Below are 22,583 nucleotides of genomic sequence, written 5' to 3' on the forward strand. Positions count from 1 at the left end.
TGGCTGGGCACAGTGGCTCACACCTGTAATCCTGACAGTTTGGAAGGCTGAGGTAGGGGGATCACTTGAGGTCAGGAGTTCAAGACCAGCCTGGCCAACATGGTGAAACCCTGTCTCTAATAAAAATACAAAAATTAGCTGGGCATGGTGGTACATGCCTATAATTCCAGCTACTTGAGAGGCTGAGGCAGGAGAATCACTTGAACCCAGGAGACGGAGGTTGCAGTGGGCCAAGATCGCACCACTGCACTCCAGCCTGGGCGACAGAGCAAGACTCCGTCTCAATTAAAAAAACACAAACACACACACACACACACACACAAAACAAAACAAACAAGGTTATAGCTAGACAGGAGGAATAAGTTCTAGTGTCCTATACCACTGTAGGGTAACTAGAGTTAATAAAATATGGTTTCAAGTAACTATAAGGAGGATACTGAATGTTCCCAACACAAAGCAACAATACATGTTTGAGAGGATGGATATGCTTAATTATTCCAATATGATCACTACACCTTATATGTATGGAAACATCACTATTTACCCCACAAATATGTACAATTATTATACGTCACTTTTAAATAAATAAATAAATAATAGTAACTGGATCTTCAACAGGGCCTATGGGCACCCTAAATAAAGACTGTATTTCTCAGCCTGTCATGTGACCATGGATTCATTTCCGGCCAATAGAATGTAGGCAACTTCTCAGTCATGTCTTTAAGAGGAGACTGTTCATCCCTTCCCTTTTCTGGCTTTCCATCGGCTGGTAGGGGACCTAGTGGGGGATCCCTGGGCTGTGGGGATGTGAGGAATACCCTATGAATGGCACAGTGAAAAACTAAGAACCTGCACCCCTCTTGGCCTGTAGAATAGAGCCTTACTACCAGCTGGGACTTTAACCAATAGAGAAATCAGCTTCCCTCTGGTCTAGGTCACTGATATCTAGTTCCCATTCAACCAAACCTAATAATCTCACTAATGCTCACCAATGTCCAGCCATGCTCCCTGTTCTTCCTAACATCCACCTTCAGGCCTTCAAGCTGCTACAATTGAAATAATTTTTCTTCTCGTCTTTAGTGAAATGATGTTCTTGTTCTGGTTCTTTAGTGAATTGCTGTCCACTTCTGCCAACAATAAGTGTCAAAGAATATGCCTTATATTAGAGTAACTTTTTGTCAAGCTCTACGTTGGGGCAGCTATAATTCTTTCAAACTTTAAGAACTGGCCAGGCACGGTGGCTCACGCCTGTAATCCCAGAACTTTGAGAGGCTGAGGCAGGCGGATCACTTGAGGCCAGGAGTTCAAACCCAGCCTGACCAGCCTGGCCAACATGGCAAAACCCCATCTCTACTAAAAATGCAAAAATTAGCTGGGCGTGGTGGCGCATCTCTGTAATCCCAGCTACACAGGAGGCTGAGGTGGGAGGATTACCTGAGCTCAGGAGGCAGAGGTTGTAGTGAGCTAAGATTGCTACTGCACTCCACCCTGGGTGACAGAGAGAGGCTCTGTCTCAAAAAAAAAAAAAAAAAAAAAAAAAAAAAAAAAAACAAGAATTGAGTTGCCAGACCATTAAGAACTTTATAATTTTTTATTATTTTACTATTTAAAACTTTTAATCTTGAAATTGGTTAACCTAACGTAAAAACTAACCATATATTTGTTTTTATACATTATATACACTTGAGAAATAAATAGTCTTCTAAATAGCATTTTTTAAAAAGCATCATTATATACAATTAAGGCTTAAGCCAGGTGTATAAATATACAACCCACTGAGAATTCAATTCGCAAAGCTTCCACGAGTAAAAACAGAAGTCAGAAGTGGCCAGGATGTACAGCCAATAATATGGGTTGAGCATCCCTAATCCAAAAATCCAAAACACGAAATACTCCAAAATCCAAAACTTTTTGAGCACCAACAAGAAAACAAGTGGGAAAACCCTTCACATAAGTACTCACCACAAACTGTGCTTCATGTACACGATTTTTTAAAATATTGTATAAAATTACCCTCAGGCTACGTGGATAAGGTGTAAATGACACATAAATGAATTTTGTGTTTAGACTTGGGTCTTATTCCCAAAATATCTCATTAGGTATATGCAAATATTCCAAAATCGGAAAATAATCTAAAATTTGAAACACTTCTGGTTCCAAGCATTTTGGATAAGGGATACTCAACCTATACAAGCTTCACTTTGGCTAGAAAGCAATCACAGAAACAAGAGAAGCACATAATTGGCTTGAGAACATATCTTGAATTAAGACTCAACTGGTTATGTCTTCAGAAGTTTAACAGTGATACAACTTTGGCACGATACAGATTAAAACAATGTCCTTAGAAAACCTAAGTACAAAGAAAATCATTCTTCCTCCCCAACTTGGTATCACACTTCCTCCCGAACATCAGACATAAAAAGTCCAACCCCTTGGCACAGATGTTCTCCTGGTTATACATTAATAAAAGGGCTTAGGATTTTATGGATGGCTCTATAAAAAAAAAAAAAAAGTCCTTGTGTGTCTCACATCTGGGGCATATTGGTGGGAATTGGCTGCAAACATCTTCATGGAGTTTCAGAGACAGACTTTGCCTCCAGGAAATCTGAGTCCTCTCCCTGCTGCACCACTAACTAGGTATGTAAGTCTAGGCATGTGGCTGACCCTCACTAAGCTTCGGTTTTGTAAATAGGGATAATAATAGCTGCCCTTCTCCCCCTACTCTAATTAGGTAATGCACACACAAATCTTTTGAAAAGTGTAAGTGTCTCAGATATTGTGTGTATTAATTCAAATCAAGATCTAGAATCAGTGGGTTTTTCAAGAAGTTCAACAAGAAAAGGCACTGGTATTAAAACAAAATATTTCAAGGAGGAAAAAAGCACTGTATTAAATCTTAGAACCAGCTCTGTCTGGCAGGTGCTGGTTTCTGTGTACACAGATGTGTATTACATATGTCATACCTTTTATCTCCCTAAACAGAAGAGATTTGCTCCAAAGCAGTTACATCTGGCAACCAGCCATCATTCTGGCCCCAGCATGTATGATACTCTGCTTGCTATTCTGCTAGTGATCAAACATGTCACTCACAGGGGAGGTGGCACATAATAACTAAGAAGAAATAGAAACCACTTAAAGCCTCAGGGTCCCTGATGTTTATATCCTATAGCCTCCCCCAGGCCCCAAGTGCCTTTCCCCATGCATATACACATATACCATTCAAACAGAAAGAGGGTCTAGAAATCCCAACTCCACTGGGTTCCAAATGGAGAGGCTCAGTAATATATCCACTGCCACATTCTAACTAATTTTAAGTGTTCAATAAACATTTGCTCAATTAAAAAATGAACAACAGGCCAGGCGCGGTGGCTCATGCCTGGAATCCCAGCACTTTGGGAGGCCGAGGTGGGTGGATCCCAAGGTCAGGAGATCGAGACCATCCTGGCTAACACGGTGAAACCCTGTCTCTACTAAAATTACCAAAAATTAGCCGGGCATGGTGGCGGGTGCCTGTACTCCCAGCTACTCGGGAGGCTGAGGCAGGAGAATGGTGTGAACCCGGGAGGCGGAGGTTGCAGTGAGCTGAGACTGCGCCACTGCACTCCAGCCTGGGCCACAGAGCAAGACTCCATCTCCAAAAAAAAAAAAAAAATGAACAACAGAAAAATAAGAAAGCCAATTATGTGTGCTTCAGAGAGCGAGCTGGGGAGCAGGACGGAATGGCTAAGATGTAACCAGTGTGGTCAGTGCAACCCATGAGAACCCCAACAGTCAGGGTCTGAACAAGATACCAGGCCTGCCATTCTGACAAGAGTCAGCTCCCATTGGAAGGACTTCTCACTAAGGCTCAAGGCAGGCTGAGCAGCTGACAGCCTTCTACACAGGGCCTCTTCGGAGCCAGCATTCCTTGTCAGGCAGAGTACAGGCTCACCCAGCAACTGAGAAACCACTCCAGTGTGCACGGGAGGCCCCGGGCACCCAGCTGCTTACACATAAATCTGGACTTGGTGGTCTGGAGGTGTGGACAGAGGTTTGGAGTTAGAGCTATTCAAGAGAGGCAGCAAGAGCTATAGCAGCGTACAGTCCCCTCCCACGAGGAATCCCGGCCATCACAGGAGACCAGCTGTTCCCGGAGCTCCAGGGTCAAGGCTGAGAAGAATCCTCCCATTGGTGGGTCCTCAGCAGTAACTCTCCTCCGTGTGCTTGGATAGCAGGCAGTCTTCCAGCCTTGCTGGCAAGACTTGCCAGGGCACCCTCAGGGAAGCTCCACAGTGGGACTGAAAGAAACCATGTGAGAGTGGCATTCATTAGCTCACGCACCAGCAAACATGCAAACCTGTATTCAGGGTGTGCTCTGTCAACCTCAAGGCCAAACTTTCTGACACTCCATAGGACTATTTTACCTGTATTCCTTTCAGAATAAATGGACAAGGTCCTGAGTGCTGCCTTCTCTCCCTAACCTGAGAAGCCACAAATGCACTTTGAGAAACACCACGCTGCAGCACTCTCTGGACCCTGAGTTGAGTACATCACAGTTCTCGCATTTACATATTTAGCACAATATCCACTCACAACACACACATACACACACACACACACAATCACAGACACACAAGTGTGGGGAGAACCATCAAAGCATCCTCCTTGCCTTGATCTAGAAATACAAGAGAGACACTGTATTGGCAGGAAGGGGGCAAGACTGAGAGTTGGGAGACCTGGATTCTAGTCTCAGTTACGTGAACAAACCACTGAACCTCACTGAATTTCAGGCTCCTTATCAGTGAACATGTGAACAGCATCCATGTCAGGAGGGAGGATGCTGAACATGTTACATATGATGCTATGACTTCCTAATGTTCATTTATTACTTGGGCTCCTATTGTTTTTGAGGGAAATGGAAAGGACAGCTTGTTTTCTAAAATTAGTAGTGAGAGGGTGAGTCATAGAGTTCTCAGGTATATGAATTCCAAAGTGGGAAAGAAGAATAAATATCTTAGCCTTTATCAGAAGAATAGCCATCCTGACTTGGCACAGTGACTCATGCCTGCAAACCCAGCATTTTGGGAGGTCGAGGCAGGTAGATCACTTGAGCCCAGGAGATAGAGACCAGCCTGGGCAACATGGTGAAACCTCATCTCTACAAAAAATACAAAAATTAGCCAGGCATGGTGGCGCATTCCTGTAATCCAAGCTACTCAGGAGGCTGAGGTAGGAGGATCATCTGAGCCCAGGGAGGTCGAGGCTGCAATGAGCTGTGATCCTGCCACTATACTCCAGCCTGGGTGACAGAGCAAGACCCTGTCTCAATAAAAAAGAATAGCCTTCCTTAGCCATCTTTTCTGGGTGTGTCCAATCTACATGGTTGTCTGGAGGATCAATGAAGTTAATATATGTGGAAACACTTTGAAATGTATACATTTAAATGCATAAAGATTTACAATTGTTATAATAGTAGAAAATCATATGAGCCTACACTAGACCGAGTCCCTTAATTAGATGGCACGAGTCCTGTGATGATGGTGCTTGTGGTCATGTTCAGCTCCTAAACAGGAGACAGAGCAGCTGGGATGCAGCCCAGCCTCGGGGGTGGCAAACGGTTCATCACAGGGGACCCTGGAGCATGGGCACAGCTGCCTGATAATTGATACCCAGACAGAGGCGAGGTGATTCATCTGAGCACATGGAGCCTCGGTGCTCAAGAGTGCAGGCTTTGGAGTAGACCGACCTGCTTCAACTCCCTCTGCCAGCGCTGGGGACCTTGGGAGAGAAACTGCATCTCCCTGAGCCCCGGTTCCTCATCTGTACACAGGGATAACAACCCCTGCGCCTAGTGGGGTTGATGATAAACATCATTATGTAAGTCCCTGGGTGCAGGCTGGGCCCAAGCTAAGTGCTAGGTGTACCACAGCACTATTATTATCTAGTACCCTGGTTAGAGCAAGGGGTGGGGACAGGCATGGTGTGGGGAGACAGTCCCCTTCCTCCTCAGCAGGTGTTTCGGCTTAGAAGGCACGTGGCTGGTTCCCCAGGATGAGCCCACTGCCTCACACCAGGAGATGGGCCTTCCTCACATCTGAAATCATGGATTGCAGCATGGGACGAGGGGATAGTGAAGCATGACAACCCCTTTGTCTCACTTAGCTCCACATACATGAGCATTTCTGTTTCTCAAAAAGGCGGAGGATTGGGGTCGGGCACAGCGACTCAAACCTGTAATGCCAGCACTTTTGGAGGTCAAGGTGGGCAGATCACTTGAGGTCAAGAGTTCGAGACCAACTTGGCCAACATGGCGAAAACCCGTCTCGACTAAAAATACAAAAATTATCCAGGCATAGTAGCAAGCACCTGTAATCCCAGCTACTCGGGAGGATGAGGAAGGAGAATTGCTTGGACCCAGGAGGCAGAGGCTGTAGTAAGCCAAGATCACTCCACTTCACTCCAGCCTGGGCGATAGAGCTAGACTTTGTCTCAAAAAAAAAAAAAAAAAAAAAAAAAAAGTGTGTGGGAGAATTAGGCCCACACTCACCTGAGTTCTAGAAAACCTAAGAAAGGAGAATATGCTTTGTGCTTCTCTTTGTCTCCCACCCCATTCCCAACCCTGACATAGTGGCCAAAGGAAGCTAGGAGCCCTTAGGCACCTTCCCACAGCTCTGGTTATTACAGAGAAGATGTCAATCAAAGATGGCAGGGGCCAGGCACAGTGGCTCACGCCTGTAATCCCAGCACGCTGGGAGGCCGAGGCAGGCGGATCACTTGAGCCAAGGAGTTCAAGACCAGACTGGGCAACATGGTGAAGCCCTGTTTCTGCAAAAAATGCACAGATTAGCTCGGTGTGGTGGCATGTGCCTGTGGTCCCAGCTATTCAGGAGGCAAAGGTGGAAGGATCACCCAAGCCTGGGAAGGTCAAGGCTGCAGTGAGCCAGGATCATGACACTGCACTCCAGCCTGGGTAACAGAGTAAGACCCTGTCTCAAAGGGAAAAAAAAAAGATACTTCAAAGATGGCAGGCAGGGGCACCAACCCAGGGACTTAGTTACAGAGACAATCTCATGCCAGTAGGGTCATGTGCAATGAACCCCTACAGGTTGAGGCAGGACAAAATGCAGAAGAGACATTAACACTTCCAACATCATATCTACAGTATTTCACTTGCTTCTTTATCTCCTTGCAGAAGGTCAGCTTCTTTCCTTCTTTCTTTCTTTTTTTTTTTTTTCTGAGACAGAGTCTCACTCTGTCACCCAGGCTGCAGTGCAGTGGCGCGATCTCAGCTCACTGCAAGCTCTGCCTCCCGGGTTCACGCCATTCTCCTACCTCAGTCTCCCGAGTAGCTGGAACTACAGGCGTCCGCCACCCCACCCGGCTAATTTTTTATATTTTTAGTAGAGACAGGTTTTCACCGTGTTAGCCAGGATGGTCTCGATCTCCTGATCTCGTGATCCACCTGCCTTGGCCTCCCAAAGTGCTGGGATTACAGGCGTGAGCCACTGCAGCCAGCCCTTTCTTTCTTTTCGAGACAGAGATTCATTCTTGTCGCCCAGGCTGGAGAGCAATATTGCGGTCTCAGCTCACTGCAGCCTCCGCCTCTCAGGTTCAAGCGATTTTCCTGCCTCAGCCTCCCAAGTAGCTGGGATTACAGGCATGCACCACCACGCCCAGCTTTTTAGTAGTAGTAGTAGTAGTACTAGTAGTAGTAGTAGTAGTAGTAGTAGTAGTAGTAGTAGTAGTAGTAGAGACTGGGTTTCACCATGTTAGCCAGGCTGGTCTCAAACTCCTGACCTCAGGTGATCTGCCTGCCTCGGCCTCCCAAAGTGAGCCACTATGCCTGGCCCAGCTTCTTGAAGAGATTTTTAATCTGTTTTGTTCATGCTATGTCCCTAGCACCCAGATCCATCCCCAGCACATGCTAGGAGATCATCACGTCAACATGTCCTGGGTGGAACACATGAAAACGTCCTGCTTACCTGGTTTCATTTTTCATCCTCCAGCCATCCCGACACTTGCGAAACCAGAGCTCCCGGCCTGGGGATATGCTGGTGTTCTCAGGGTCTTCTGCACAAAATGTCAGTCTAGGAAGGAAAAGAAACCATTGATGTAGCCAGAACTTTAGGGGGAATCCAGCTGTGCTTTCTGGATTCAAGGCAGATGGGTGAGGAGGCAGGGGTGAAATTTTCATGCCATGCCCTGACTCAAAAACCTTCAGAATTCCCCATCGCTACTGCAGGGACTCTAAACTGTGTCTCACGTTGAAGCTTCCATGATTCAGCCTCATGCAGCCTCAGTCAGACCTCTCCCACCTGCTTCCCTCTGTCTATCCAAAAGGCCACCTGCCTGTCAAGGCCATAGCCTCTCAGAAGCCTCCCTGACTGCTTGAGCCCTCATTAACCTAACCCTCCCTTGGCCTTTCAACTGGTTACAAAGTATGTCCTTATATAAATATTGCTTTTGTTAGTGTTGCTACTTCTTGCAACATAGAGTTAAAAAAAAAAAAAAAACCACGTTTTATTTTAAAACCTTATGCCCTATGTGAAATTGCTTGCTGATTTCTGTGGTTGACTCCTCCACTAGACCGTAAACTTGAACGGAGTGATTCAAAGTACCTCTAGTCCAGTGCTCTGTAAATATCCATTGGCAAGAGCAACTGCAACTCAGCTGCAAGTCAAAATCAAAGACTCAGCAAATGGACAACCAAGACTCACAAGAAAGAATCAGGGCCTAATAACCATTTCCCTGTAACTTACGGCTGCCCCACGCAGCCTCGGGGGCGTGTGAGTAGCGTGACCACGTAATCCTTAAGTGTGTGGGGCACCTGACCCTGGAGCTGAGGCAGGACAAAAGCCCCATTCATAACAGTTTAAGAACCTTTCCCAGGAAGCCCTGAGGACCTTAGGACTTATATGTTTAAACACATATAAAAACATGACCTATCTCACGCACAATCAGGAAATGCAAATTCAAACAACAGCAGGGGGCCCATTCACACCTAACAAAATGACAAGAACGTCCCACCAGACATGGATGAAAAGGAGAGAAAAGGGAACTCTTCATCCATAGTTAAGATGGAAAATTAGTTCAACCACTTTGGAGACAGATTTAATAATATCTGTTCAGGCTGGAGAATGCATATACTACAACCCAGCAATTCCACTTTTTAGAACACATGCTGAAAAACAGCCCTTACACACATGTGCACAAGGCAAGTGCAGAGGATGTTCATCTCAGCACCATTTGTAACTACAAAAAATCAGTAACAACTTAACTTATTCAGCAGAACAATGGCAAAACTATTTGTGCAATGGTGATTTACATACAGAGTTAAACAAGAATAGATTAGATCTTTATGTTTTGGATAAACTTCACAAACAATATTAGAATGAAAAAATCAAATTGTAAAATGTTATGTCCACTCATGTAAAATTCAGAAGCATCCAAGACAATTCTATACATTGTTTATGTATACAAACAGAAGCACTAAGGGGGCCGGGCGTGGTGGCTCACACCTGTAATCCCAGCACTTTGGGAGGCCGAGGCAGGCAGATCACCTGAGGTCAGGAGTTTGAAACCAGCCTGGCCAACATGGCGAAACCCCATCTTTACTAAAAATACAAAAATTAGCTGGGCATGGTGGCACACACTTGTAATCCCAGCTACTCAGAAGGCTGAGGCAGGAGAATCACTTGAATCCGGGAGGCGGAGTTTGCAGTGAGCCAAGATTGTGCCACTGTACTCCAGCCTGGACAACAGAGCAAGACTCAGTCTCAAAAGAAAAAAAAAAGTACTAATGGTATAAAAACATGATGGAAGGAAACACACTAACATTTGTTAATATTGAAATATTAGTTATATTTGGTTTGAAAGAAGAAGGGTAGAGCAGAGAAGGACACAGGGGCTTCAACTGTATCTATAATGTTTTACTTTTAAAAATCTTATATCTAAACCCATATGGAAAACTATTTATATTTTTAAGTCTCAATGGTGATTTAATAGGTGTTTATTTTATTTGAAATATTTTATTTATAAGTGATCATCTTCCTGCTCTCACACCCATAGGTATAGTTTGCACCTGCAAGGGCCAAGAGAAGTAAAAAGATACACAGTCTAGACCACCCCCAGTTCACAGGTTTCTAGACTAGAATCATTCAGCGGAGGGCTCCAAGCCTCCGCTTCACTTCCCTCTGCTGCCAAGCTGTGCCGCAGATGATGAATGTAAACCAGACATGGCAGGAATTATAATGGAGAAAATGCCAGAGGAGGGACAAAGAGGGAGGCAGTTGCCTCGTCCCATGCCAAGGCTGGCAGTGACCTCTCTAGAGGTCAGCTGAAGGACTTGGTTAAAGAAACTCTCCCTTCTTGACAAAGATCTCGCAGGCTTCCCTGGCTTCTGTTTAGAAAGAAGCCCGCTCAGGGAGTCAAGGCACGGTGTTAGGAGCTGATAGAAAGGTCTGGATCTTTTATGCTAGGCTTGGGGTTAAAAGAAATGGGAAACTGCCAGCTAGCATGGCACAGAGGATTCTCTGTGACTTGCAGTTAGGACCACAGCCCCACATCCTTGACTTAGAACCTCTGAAGGAGAGAGTTAATGATGCTCTGAAAATCAGATGCTGGGGAAAACCAGCTCCTCCCACAGATCTCATCCATGGGGGCTCCCTGGACGTGATACTCCAGTCTGCTCTGGTCAGAAGCAAGCAAAGCCTTTTGTCTGCATGGACCCCACAGTAAACAGATCAACAAGGCAGCACTCCTAAAAAGCCCGGACCAAGAGAAGTACCCCTCCTCCAGGCCGACACAAGGCCTGGCAAACAGGGCCAGGGCTGAATTCCTGCCTCCACTGGCCCACCCCTCTCCCCGAGGGCCTATGTTCAGGGCATGAGATGCGTAATGGTTGATAGAAGGCTTGATCTGGAAGTCACTTGTCCTTGCAAAGGTGTTTGAGGTTTTACCTGCATGCTGGAGGGAAGGATTGAGGGTGGATGCAGCAAAGGAAAGGAAATGGCAGAGGCACGGCCTCCTGTTCCCCACCTACACCAGGCAGAAGAAGGAGTAGGAGGCACTTACTTCCGCTGGGTTTCCCCAGACTTCACCCGGATGCGCCTGATATTCAGCTCCCGTCCGGGGTTGTGGGGTTGAGACAGGTAGCTGCGAAGCTCCTTCCACAGGTTATACCAAGACTGAGAGGCCCCCTCCCAGGTGAGCTGGATTTTCAAGAGGTCTCCCAAGTCCTCCTCGGTGTAGACCAGGAAGGTGTTGGTGGCATTCTGCTCGATCCGCTCCACTCTACAAGTTGGAGAGAAGCTGATCTCACTCCCCTGACAGCTAGAAAACTGCCACACTGTGTGGGGTGACACAGTGGCAGTAACAACCCCACACAGACAGGAGAGAGACAGTGTGAGTCCTTCCCCCACCTCTAACCTTCCACCTCCCACCGGCAGGAACAAGATGGAAGCTCGGGTGTACTCCACATGGGCTGAACTAACTTTGCCCACAGCACTCCAGCTTCTTATCAAAACCATTCCTGGGCACCCCCTCCGCCCCACTTATGCTACTTCCTGAAAATACAGAACCAAGAAAGAACACAATAAGAAAACACAAAGAAGTCACATCCCCACTCAAGTGCGCTGTTCCGCTCAGCCCACAGGCATCTGTCTCCCCCGAACTCATAGCTGCTTCCTGTCTGTCCCTCTCATTTGGCTTGGCCTCGTCTGCCTTGCCCCATCTGTGTGTAAGTATGCATGTGCATGTACAAACCTGGTCTCCCAGCTAGACCCTGAGCCCTGAAAAGTGAGCTACTTTGATGATGTTTCATCACAATCCCATTACTTGGCATGACGCTTTGTCCCTGGTGGATACTCAACAAATATATACAGATCGCTATGCACCCCTCCCATAGCCACATCATTAGGAAAGGTCCAGGGATGACGTTTATGAAATTCCAGATTGCCTGAAGCCTCATCAGGCATTGCCTGGAATGAAACAGCAGTTTCTGCCCGGCTGATCCAGCCGCTGATCTAGCAGCTTCTCATGATGCTGATTCATCCCAGGAACTTTCCTCCCTGAAACGCTGAGTCAGAGCTTGGTAGAGAAGGTGCAGCAGGAGGACTGCAGAGGCCAGCCAGACCACCTGGCTCCTCCCCAAGCAGTCGGACTCCACTCTCCTGCATGCTGCACTTGTTCACATGCTCCCTTGTGCACTCTCATTCTCAAACCAATCTGTTCTCTATCCCAAACCCAGCAAGGGAAACTGATGACTTACATTTCCAGTGGCAGAGTCTGGGAATCTGCATTAGTGCCATAAAGGGTAACATAAAAGGTGGGCTCAATTTCTCCCATGTTCTTGTAACTGAAGACATGGATTTTCATCTGATAATGGTAAACTGCAGAGACAGCAGAACAAAGATGCTTGTAACCCTTGCTTGTCATCACAGGACACCCCGACCCAAACTGAGTCACCCAGCACAGAGATTTTAGGGCTGGTGTTCTTTTGGTTGAGCCCAACCTGCAGCCCCCATCTGCTCTTGTTCTGTCCAATGCCATAAGAGGCCACTGCAGTCTAGAAGAAGGAGCCCTGTGCTTGGGGGTTAGCTCTTTTGAGGATTTTCATTTAGCTACTTTCTAACTACATGCCCCTGGATTAAGGACCAAGGTATTAACCTCTCTGAGCCTCAACCTCCTCACAGTAAAATAATACCCACAGTACCCAGAAAACCTTGTGATTTTGCAGTGCATTATAAAAATGTAACATGTCATTTTGGTTCACTGTTCATCTGCCTTATGTTTCTTGTGATGATCAAATGAGAAAACAAATATGAAACAGCTTTGAAAGTTAAATGCAAAAAAAAAAAAAAAAGAAAGTTAAATGCAAGATAAAAATTTAAGATACTGATATTGTGATCATGGACTGATAGCCACATCACAAAAGGGGTCCCCACTGTTTATTTTGTAAAGATTCCCTTTCCTAGGACATGCACAGTGTAATCTGATTTGCAATGATTTGATTGAATTGTGCTGGCCACTTCTCCTGGGCTAGGACGTGCCTTGCTCTGCAGCATGGTATTAAGAAGGAGGTATAAGGGCCTTCCTCAGGGATGCTTCAGGGACTGAAGGTTACCTCTGAAAGGCATGCCTGCCCGGGTTTTTAGATACATTTTGCTGTTCCTCTTGTTCCTCATTTTCTTGGCATTGTAGCCAATGCTATTACAACGGTTCTTGCGGCAGCTCAGACAGATCCCCTTCTTGAAGCGATTGGAGTCAGTGCACTGGAAGGCAAAGCTTGGCTTGTCTTGATTCACCAGAGAGTCAACAAAGAGGTGGACGGCCCGCTCATGCTCACATTTTACCACCTCTGTGATTGCTAGGGGTGGGAGAGACAGAAAGCATGCAGGATGAGCTTTTCTCGATGACTGGACACTCAAACAATAAATACTGTAATCCTCATCAGTGATAGCTGTTCATTGTCGCTGTTAGTATTTTCATGTAATTCTTTTGCTTGTTTGTTTGTTTTGAGGCAGGGTCTCACTCTGTTGCCCAGGCTAGAGTACAGTGGGATAATCATGACTCACCACTCACAGCAGCCTCAACCTCTGAGGTTCAGGTGATCCTCTCACCTCAGCCTCCCCAGTATCTGGGACTACAGGCACATGACCACCACACCTGGCTAATTTTTGTAGTTTTTGTAGATATGGGGTTTCACCACATTGCCCAGGCTGGTCTTGAACTCCTGGACTCAAGCAATCTTCCCACCTTCGCCTCCTAAAGTGCCGGGATTACAGATGTGAGCCCTTGCACCCGGCCTGTGTAATGCTTAATTAATGTCCAGGAAGGTGCTAGGCTCCCATTAAGATGTAGAAGAATTTAAGGCCATTCCTGCTGCCTAACTGTTCACTCTCTTGGTGGGAAGACAGCACGAATACACACAAAGCAATAAAGAGCAAGAAAGCCCATATAATAAGTGCTAAGTAGAGTGATGCAGACCAGCTGTGCAGCAGGAGTCACTACCTCCCAATAGGGCTATACAGCCACAGAATGCGGCAAATGGATGAGATCCTAAACATCTCATGCGGGGCTCAGCAAAATATGACTTGCAGGCTGGCTACCTCTTTTTTCTTTTTTTTTTTTTTTTTTGCTTTGTTTTGTTTTTGTTTTATAGACAGTGCCTCATTATGTGGCCTGGGCTGGCCTCAAACTCCTGGGCTCAAGTGATCCTCACCTGGGCCCAAGCAGTCGTCCTGCCTCAGTCCCACAAATAGGTGGGACTACAGGTGCACCACACCATGCCTGCTGGCTACCTGTTTTTGTAAATAAAGTTTTATTGGAATAGTTACTCTCATTTGTTTATGTATTATTGTGGCTACTTTCATGCTACATCAACAGAGTTGGAACAGAGGCAATACGGCCCGCAAAGCCTAAAACATTTACTAGCTGATGCTTTAAGAAGATATTTACCAACTCCATTCTAGTCCAATGGCTTCAATTAAAGATTATGACCCAAAGGTCCATAGGGGTGAGGTAATCTGCTCAGGGTCTTACAGACAGTTGGTTACAAAGTTAGGCATACAATTTGGATTTTCTGGCCCAAATAATTTCTGGAATCTTACAAAAAATTTGGCAAAGCCACCCCCAACCCTGCCTCAATGGCACCAGCAGCCTTAAGAAATGCTATCATCTAGCTGGGCGTGGTGGCTCACGCCTGTAATTGTGAGGGAGGCCAAGGCGGGTGGATCACCTGAGGACAGGAGTTCGAGACCAGCCTGGCCAAAATGGAGAAACCCCCATCTCTACTAAAAATACAAAAAATTGGGGCCGGGCACAGTTGCTCACGCCTGTAATCCCAGCACTTTGGGAAGCCGAGGCAGGCGGATCATCTGAGGTCAGGAGTTCAAGACCAGCCTGACCAACATGGAGAAACCCCATCTCTACTAAAAATACAAAAAATTAGCTGGGTGTGGTGGTGCGTGCCTATAATCCCAGCTACTCAGGATGCTGAGGCAGGAGAATCACTTGAACCTGGGAGGCGGAGGTTGCAATGAGCGAGGTCATGCCATTGCACTCCAGACTGGGCAACAAGAGCAAAAGTACGTCTTAAAAAAAAAAAATACAAAAAATTAACCGGGCATGGTGGTGGGCACCTGTAGTCCCAGTTACTTGGGAGGCTGAGGCAGAGAATCACTTGAACCTGGGAAGTGGAGGTTGCAGTGAGCAGAGACTGCACCATTGCACTCCAGCCTGGGCAACAAGAGCGAAACTCCATCTCAAAAAAAAAAAAAAAAAAAAGAAAGAAAGAAAGAAAAGAAAAGAAAAAAAAGCCATCATCCTATATTCTGAGGAGGGAGTAAACTCCCCTTGCATGGACCTCCAAACCCTGCAGAGCTACTTGGATTAAACTAGGACAGGGGAAGACTGAGCAACAGAGCAGGACATGTGGAGGGCAGAGCATCAGAGTGGAAGGAGCTGCCTGGGGGTCAAGACAGGAAATGCTGTCAGCAGCCAAGGCAGTAAAAGGATAAGAAACCCCCCAAAATTGGTCACTGCCCTACACCTCAGTTTTAGCAAATTCAGTTCAGCCCAAATCTGCTGAGAACAGGCTCAAGCATTCAGAAGATAAATTTTGGAGCCAGGTGTGGTGGCTTGCGCCCATAATCTCAGGCTAAGGCAGGAGGATTGCTTGTTTCCAGCCGGGGAAACATAGTGAGGAAGAAGGAGAAGAAGAAGAAAAATGTTAAGTGAATGGAAAAAACTTAAGTGAAATGGTTTTCTTCTTTAAAATGTTACCAAAAATTCAAATAGAGTGTATCCATGCTATGGAATATTATACAGCCTGTAAAAATATTGTTAGTAAATCTGTGTGCTCTGATATTTAAGAATGTCCATAATAGCATGATGCAATGGCACATGTCTGTAGTCTCAGCTATTTGGGAGGCTGAGGCAGGGGGATAGCTTGAGCCCAGGAGTTCAAGGCTGTAGTAAGCTGTGAATAGCCACTGCACTCTAGCTTGGGTAACATAGCAAGATTCTGGCTGGGTGCAGTGGCTCACACCTGTAATCCCAGCACTTTGGGAGGCCGAGGCAGGTGGATCACCTGAGGTCAGGAGTTCGAGACCAGCCTAGCTAACATGGTGAAACTCCGTCTCTACTAAAAATACAGAAAATTAGCCGGGCATGGTGGTGGGTGCCTATGATCCCAGCTACTGGGGCTGAGACAGGAGAATTGCCTGAATCTGGGAGGCAGAAGTTGTAGTGACCTGAGATCACGCTACTGAACTCCAGCCTAGGCAACAAGAGCAAAACTCAGTCTCAAAAAAAAAAAAAAAAGCAAGATTCTGTCTTTAAAAAAAGAAAAAGAATATCTATAACATATTATTACAGGAAAAAAAGAAAGTTGAAAAAAATTAAAATTAAAATAAAGTTGCAGAATAATGTGATTTGGAGGAAAATATGCATGCAACTAATTTGCAAAGAAAAAAGACAAAAGGATACACACAAAAGCATTTATACTGGCTACATCTGAAGAGTGGAAGTAGGGGTGGGAGTGGGAGTGCACTTTTGCTTTATGCAAGTCTATAATGCTTGATTTCTTTTTCAACAAACGTGTGTATTCTTTTTTGTCATAAAAAGAAATTAATCAGCCAGGCACGGTGGCTCATGCTGTAATCTCAACACTTAGGGAGGCTGAGGCAGGTGGATCACCTGAGGTCAAGAGTTTAAAACCAGCCTGGCCAACGTGGTGAAAACCCATCTCTACTAAAAATACAAAATTAGCCAGGTGTGGTGGCGTGCGCCTATAGTCTCAGCTACTTGGGAGGCTGAGGCAGGAGAATCACTTGAACCAGGGAGGTGGAGGTTGCAGTGAGCCGAGGACTGTACCATTGCACTCTAGCCTGGGCAAAAAGAGCAAAACTCCCTCTCAAAAACAAGAAAGAAAAAAAAGAAAAGAAATTAATCAATAATAACTGTGACCTTAAAGCATGGGAAAGTAGAGCAGGAACCACTGGGTCGGTTAGTCTTGGAGGACAACGAGAAACATTAAACACAGTGTTGGAGGCCTCTGTGGCAGGAGATGAGAATAGTGAACACGTAGTGCCTGCAGCGCTAAAGGCTTGGCTGATTTAGAAGGAGATGGGATAAACTGAGTCAAACACAAAGCAGAAAACAGGGAACTTACTTCCATATGCCATTGATCCCAAGACATCGTTGAGTCCACAGCCTGGCTGGAAGTCACCCCCATTGGGGTAGATGTCAATGTGGCCCACAGGCATCTGAATACCAATGCTCAAGCCAAAGGAACGCGTGTAGGTGTGGAGGACATCCACAAAATCTGCATCGTCAGGAGAGAGCCTCTTGTGGATGTCAGCCCCTTCAAACATGGGCCCGGCAGGATCCAAACCTGCAGCAGAACAAGGCCCCAAAACAGCTCTGTCAGGTACACAAAGTCAGTGAGTCCTGATTACAAGTTAAGCCTGGGTGTGCAGAATGAAGAAGATGCCTTCTGAATCTAGCTGGGAGAATCAAGATGTGGAAAGCACGGAAGAAAGTAAGAAACCCATTTCCATATGCAAGTGACCCCAAGACATCATTGCGGAAATTAAATCCTATTGTTATGGAATTTATACTTTCTTCTGAAGCCTTCATGTATCCCGACACCTCAACCAAACCCCATAAACTAGCTATAAGGTTCACGCTGCCACACAGCTCCAAGGAACTGCTCCTGTTAAAACTGAAGCAGTTCTAGAAAGAACTCAGACTGCCTAAAACTAAGCCATTTGTCCCATTCATTCTGCCACTGAGCACCTTTCACGTCCTTAATTTTAGCAGAATTTTTACAGAATAACAAAGCTGCCTACATCCTTCTGGAAGGAGAATCCAGTCTCCCTAAACTGAGCTATTTGTATCTGAACTTATTCTTCCCCTTCCTTTAGTTATGAGTCAGGCCCGGGGTGGAATGGTGAGAGAGAAGAGGACACCCAACACACTGAGAATCCATACATCAGGCCTCCAGAATTCCTCTATTTTGCAGCCACAATGAGAAAATCTTTCTTTCTGCCTCCAAACGTTTTGTGTTGAGCAGGCAAGCGGCACTGTTGAGAGCACTCGTTCATATTTGAAACTGGGAGCTTGTTAAATTTAAATTCTACCATACAGCTACAAAAAATTCTGGAAGGTCACACAGGCAACTAGTTACCCGTATGCATGTGCGTTGGGGGAGAGGGTGGGTAAGGGAAATGGACAGATAGCAGAGCAGTAAGAGAGATTTTTCACCATCTTTTGATTTGAAAACTGCATTAACGTAAAACCGTTCCAAAAAAGAACTTGCAAAGTATAAAATGCAGATTCACAAGTCCCTGAACTCCTAGAGATTCTAGTGGGTAGTTACGAATTATGGCTCCTAGAAATAGATATTCATTCCCCAGATGATCCTAAAAGTAGGTATGCTGTGGGCAAAATATTAAAAAACTTCCCTGTGTTTCACTATCATTTATAAAATAGAACCTGAATTTATACCTTAATTCATACAGTCCATGTGAGATCTTAAAAGACTGAGTTCCCATCAGTATTAGCTACTATTACCAAGCCCAAGTGATTATGGGAACCACATTTAACCCAACCAGAACGCATCTTTGCCCCACAGACACATAGGAAGGACCTGGAGAAAGTTAAGAGATGAAATGTGCCAGAAAGGAAGGGCCACTGAACAGGTTCACCACTACAAGTGGCTTTGCCCCCCAGGGGACATCTGGCAATGCCTGGAGACCTTTTTGTTGCCCCCATTCTGATGGAGAGAGTTGCTAGCATCTAGCAGGCCAGGCCAGGAATACAGATAAACATTCTACGGTACACAAGTCAATCCACCCCCAACACACACACACACACACCCCCCGCACCAAAACCTTACCTGGCCCCAAATGTCAATATTGCCTAGGCTGAGAAACCCTGACCTCAAAACACCAAGGCTGGGAGGGCATGTGACCAATGAGAGTCCTGAAAGGAGGACATGGGTAACAACCATGTTCACCAGACCCCAGCACATTAGAACCAGGGAGCCTATCAGGAGACTTGAGATGGCAGCTTCAGGATAAACAAGAGGCAGAGCTACTGTCTAGAGTGGATGGTCAACTTGCAGAGCTCATTACTCATATGAGAACTGGTAGAGGCTGAAACATTAAATAGTTTCCACAAATTTAAATAACTTTTTTTTTTTTTTTTTTTTTTTTTTTTTTTGACGGAATCTTGCTCTGTCACCCAGGCTAGAGTGCAGGGGCGTGATCTTGGCTTGCTGCAGCCTCCACCTCATGGGTTCAAGCAATTCTCCTGCCTCAGCCTCCTGAGTAGCTGGGATTACAGGTGTGAGCCACCGCGTCCGGCCAAGTTTAGATAACTTTATGTGTGACCAAGGCAGAAAAGGAGCCCAGGCTGCTTGAGGGTTCATCCCTAGCCCAGGACCCAAAAGAAAGATGGCACAAAAGCAGCGTCCTCCCACTATAACCAACGACTACCCATTTCAGAGGCCGCAAGGACCACAGTACTGACACAGCAGCCTCTCCCGTGTCCCCTGGAGGAAAGAGAAAGAGAGAGCAACATTCTGCTTTGCAATCAATACAAGAGAGAGGCTCTTTACTCGGTGTGAACAAAGGTCCCCACCAGACGGTCAGTGCCATGGAAACCAGGCTGTACTGGAGGAATGCGGGCAGCTGACAGGGTTTCACAGGCTGGCTGGCAGCAAGGCTGGGCCTTCACCTCCCCAGCCAGAGCCTGCCTGCCCTGCTCTGACTGTCCTTGACACATATCTATGGCCCACAGATTCAGGGGCGCAGTGGCATATTTAACTTTTTTAACTAGGAATGAATGACCAGGAGAACTGCCTCCTTAACTAAAGGGGAGATAGAGAGCTCCTGCTTCTTCCATTCAGTCATAGATTCCTCAAAGTTGCTTTGTCCAGCAAATGGAGCACACATGCATGCATGCAAAACTTCCAGGGCTGTGCATTCTGGCCTGGCAGGGCAGGGCCTGCTGTAGTTCAACAGCTACTTTTTTTTTTTTTAAGACAGGGTCTCACTCTGTTGCCCAGGCTGGAGTGCAGTGGCCCAAACTCAGTTCACTGCAACCTCCACCTCCTGGGCTCAGGTGATCCTCCCACCTCAGCCTCCCAAGTAGCTAGGATTATAGGCATGCACCACCATGCCTGGCCACTTTACCTCTGTCTGCAGAAGAAAGGCAGCATGGCACAGCAGTGAGGTGCATGGGATCCGGAATCTGACAACATGGGTTGGAGTCCCAGTTCTGCTACTTATAGGGCCCAGGATATTGGGCCCTTTACTCACTGAGTCCTAGTTTCACCCTCTGTAGAATGTTCAGAGTTGCTATGTGGCTCAGAGATAGCACAAAGCAGCTGTCATACATGAGGTTTTGTTTGTTTGTTTGTTTTTATTTTTGCTTTTTATTTTTTATTTTTTTGAGATGGAGTCTCACTCTTGTCACCCAGCCTGGAATGCAATGGTGCGATCTCGGCCCACTGCAACCTCCTCCTCCTGGGTTCAAGCGATTCTCCTGCTTCGGCCTCCTGAGTAGCTGGGATTACAGGCGCCCACCACTACACCCAGCTAATTTTTGTACTTTTAGTAGAGACGAGGTTTCATCATATTGGCCAGGCTGGTCTTGAACTCCAGACCTCAGGTGATTCACCCAACTCGGCCTCCCAAAGTGCTGGGGTTACAGGCGTGAGCCATCGCGCCCAGCCACACATGAGGTATTTAACATTAGCTAGCATCTAGCCTGCACACATGGATGCATTTCTTGAATAAATTCATCTGCTTGCTTACCTGATTATAGCAAACAAGGCACAGGTTCAATTATAAATATATGACCTCTTTCCTAGTATATCACAGGCTTCTCTCAGAAGCCTAAGAAAGTAAAACTCTAGCAAACCCCCATCCACACCCTCTGGTCCAAGCAAGATTGGGGTTCAGATATTCCCTTGCAAGGCCCAGGTTAAGGACTGCCTAGTGGCCTTGGCATAGTGGCATCACTGGACGCAGGACCCTATGCGAGCCTCAATCTGTCCTCTTACCAGTTGTGATCACCTGGTCCACAGGTCCATGAGAAGTCTACCAAGAGGAGAGAAGAGGACATAGCCTCCCCCAATAGACATACACAATAGCATGTGTCAGGGGTGCTGCTTGGCAACTGGACAGAGGCCAGGCCCCTGCTCTACAGAAAAAGGCCAGAGGGAAGGGGCTATGCTCAGGGCATGTGGGCATCATGCTCCATGCAAACGTCCCAGAGCACTAGTTAGCATTCTGCCTGGCTCCCCTGCCATCCTCAGAAGAAAAGCCCTCACCCCAGCAGATGACACTCAAACAGGCCGGGGGAAAGAACTGGAAAGTTCCGTCCCTAGCCCTATCTCATTTCAGATTTAGAAATAGAGAAAGGCAAGATCTGTAGTTTGTCATTGTTACTGACATCCTGGGTCTGACTCTGGTGTCTGCTGAAATTTACTCAGCCGCCTGGATCTGAAACATCACACCTCTCATTCAGGGGCTAGGAAAAGGCGCTCAGACAATGGAACCCAAGTAGCTTTAGGTCAAACTGCTTTGCACCAGCAAGGGGTTGTTAATAGGCAGTCATGGGTGGTCACACAAGCATAGCCCACTTTGGGCAGCTCAAGCCCCGCAGTCTTGGAAATCAAAAATAAAGCTCTCAAGCTGGGATGAATCAAATCATTGGATCAACAGGCATTTGCGTGCATGCATGTTCATGTGTGTGCACGCACATACTAGACTCAAGACCAGGGACAGGATTCAGGAGAGCCAGGAAAACTTCACAAATATTCTTTTTAAAATTCTACCTTATCAGCTTGTCACTGAAATCTGAAATTCTACCTTTACCAAATCGTTATTTAGCTAAGGACTCTCTTCTACCTGAGTTTTGTTTTGTTTTTTTGAGACAGAGTCTTTCTCTGTCACCCAGGCTGGAGTGCAGTGGCACAATCTCGGCTCACTGCAACCTCCACCTCCTGGGTTCAAGCGATTCTCCTGCCTAAGCCTCCCAAGTAGCTGGGATTACAGGCACCCGCCACCACACCTGGCTAATTTTTATATTTTTAGTAGAGACAGGGTTTCACCATGTTGGCCAGGCTAGTCTCAAACTGCTGACCTCAAGTGATCCGCCCACCTCGGCCTCCCAAAGTGCTGGGATTACAGGTGTGAGCCACCACACCCAACCTGAGTTTTGTTTTAAAATGAAAATGCTGCAGGACAAGGAATTGTTCAGATCTTTCCTTCTAGGTGATCAACCTTAGAGTCTTGGGAGTAAGGGGGAAGTTAGGGGTAAATATAAATAAAATGATGCTGGAAGGACGATAGAAGTTCAGGGCAACAAACTGTAGCATAGGGGAAGCTCTGCGTATATACCTGAGGGGCCCATCAATGAGAAAGAAAACCTTTGACACTTTTCACAATCATTCAATGATTTAATCCAAACTCTCATGTTAAAAGCTCACTAAGATGCAGTTTTCAACATGGAAAATTCAATTTTCTATTGACCCCCTGGGGACCAATATCAGAAAGTTTCCTTTTATTACAAAGTTGAACCACCTGTTC

The 22,583-nt window shown here is 46.2% G+C and overlaps 1 protein-coding gene across 2 annotated transcripts in view; it reads right to left on the reverse strand.

Moving 5' to 3' along the window:
* Window positions 1-1,572: 1,572 nt before the first annotated feature.
* LIPG (lipase G, endothelial type) overlaps window positions 1,573-22,583 on the reverse strand; it is a 29,437-nt gene continuing 8,426 nt past the window's right edge. For both annotated transcript variants that reach the window (XM_050767760.1, XM_050767759.1), the window contains exons 5-10: window positions 17,153-17,374; window positions 13,103-13,345; window positions 12,248-12,368; window positions 11,053-11,271; window positions 7,962-8,066; window positions 1,573-4,277 (exon numbers count right to left, since the gene is read on the reverse strand). In XM_050767760.1, the coding sequence (XP_050623717.1) occupies window positions 4,256-4,277; window positions 7,962-8,066; window positions 11,053-11,271; window positions 12,248-12,368; window positions 13,103-13,345; window positions 17,153-17,374 (932 nt within the window). In that variant the 3' untranslated portion in view covers window positions 1,573-4,255. The remainder of the gene's footprint in view (window positions 4,278-7,961; window positions 8,067-11,052; window positions 11,272-12,247; window positions 12,369-13,102; window positions 13,346-17,152; window positions 17,375-22,583) is intronic.

This window comes from Macaca thibetana, chromosome 18, assembly GCF_024542745.1.
Source record: "Macaca thibetana thibetana isolate TM-01 chromosome 18, ASM2454274v1, whole genome shotgun sequence".
NCBI classification, from domain to species: Eukaryota; Metazoa; Chordata; class Mammalia; order Primates; family Cercopithecidae; genus Macaca; species Macaca thibetana.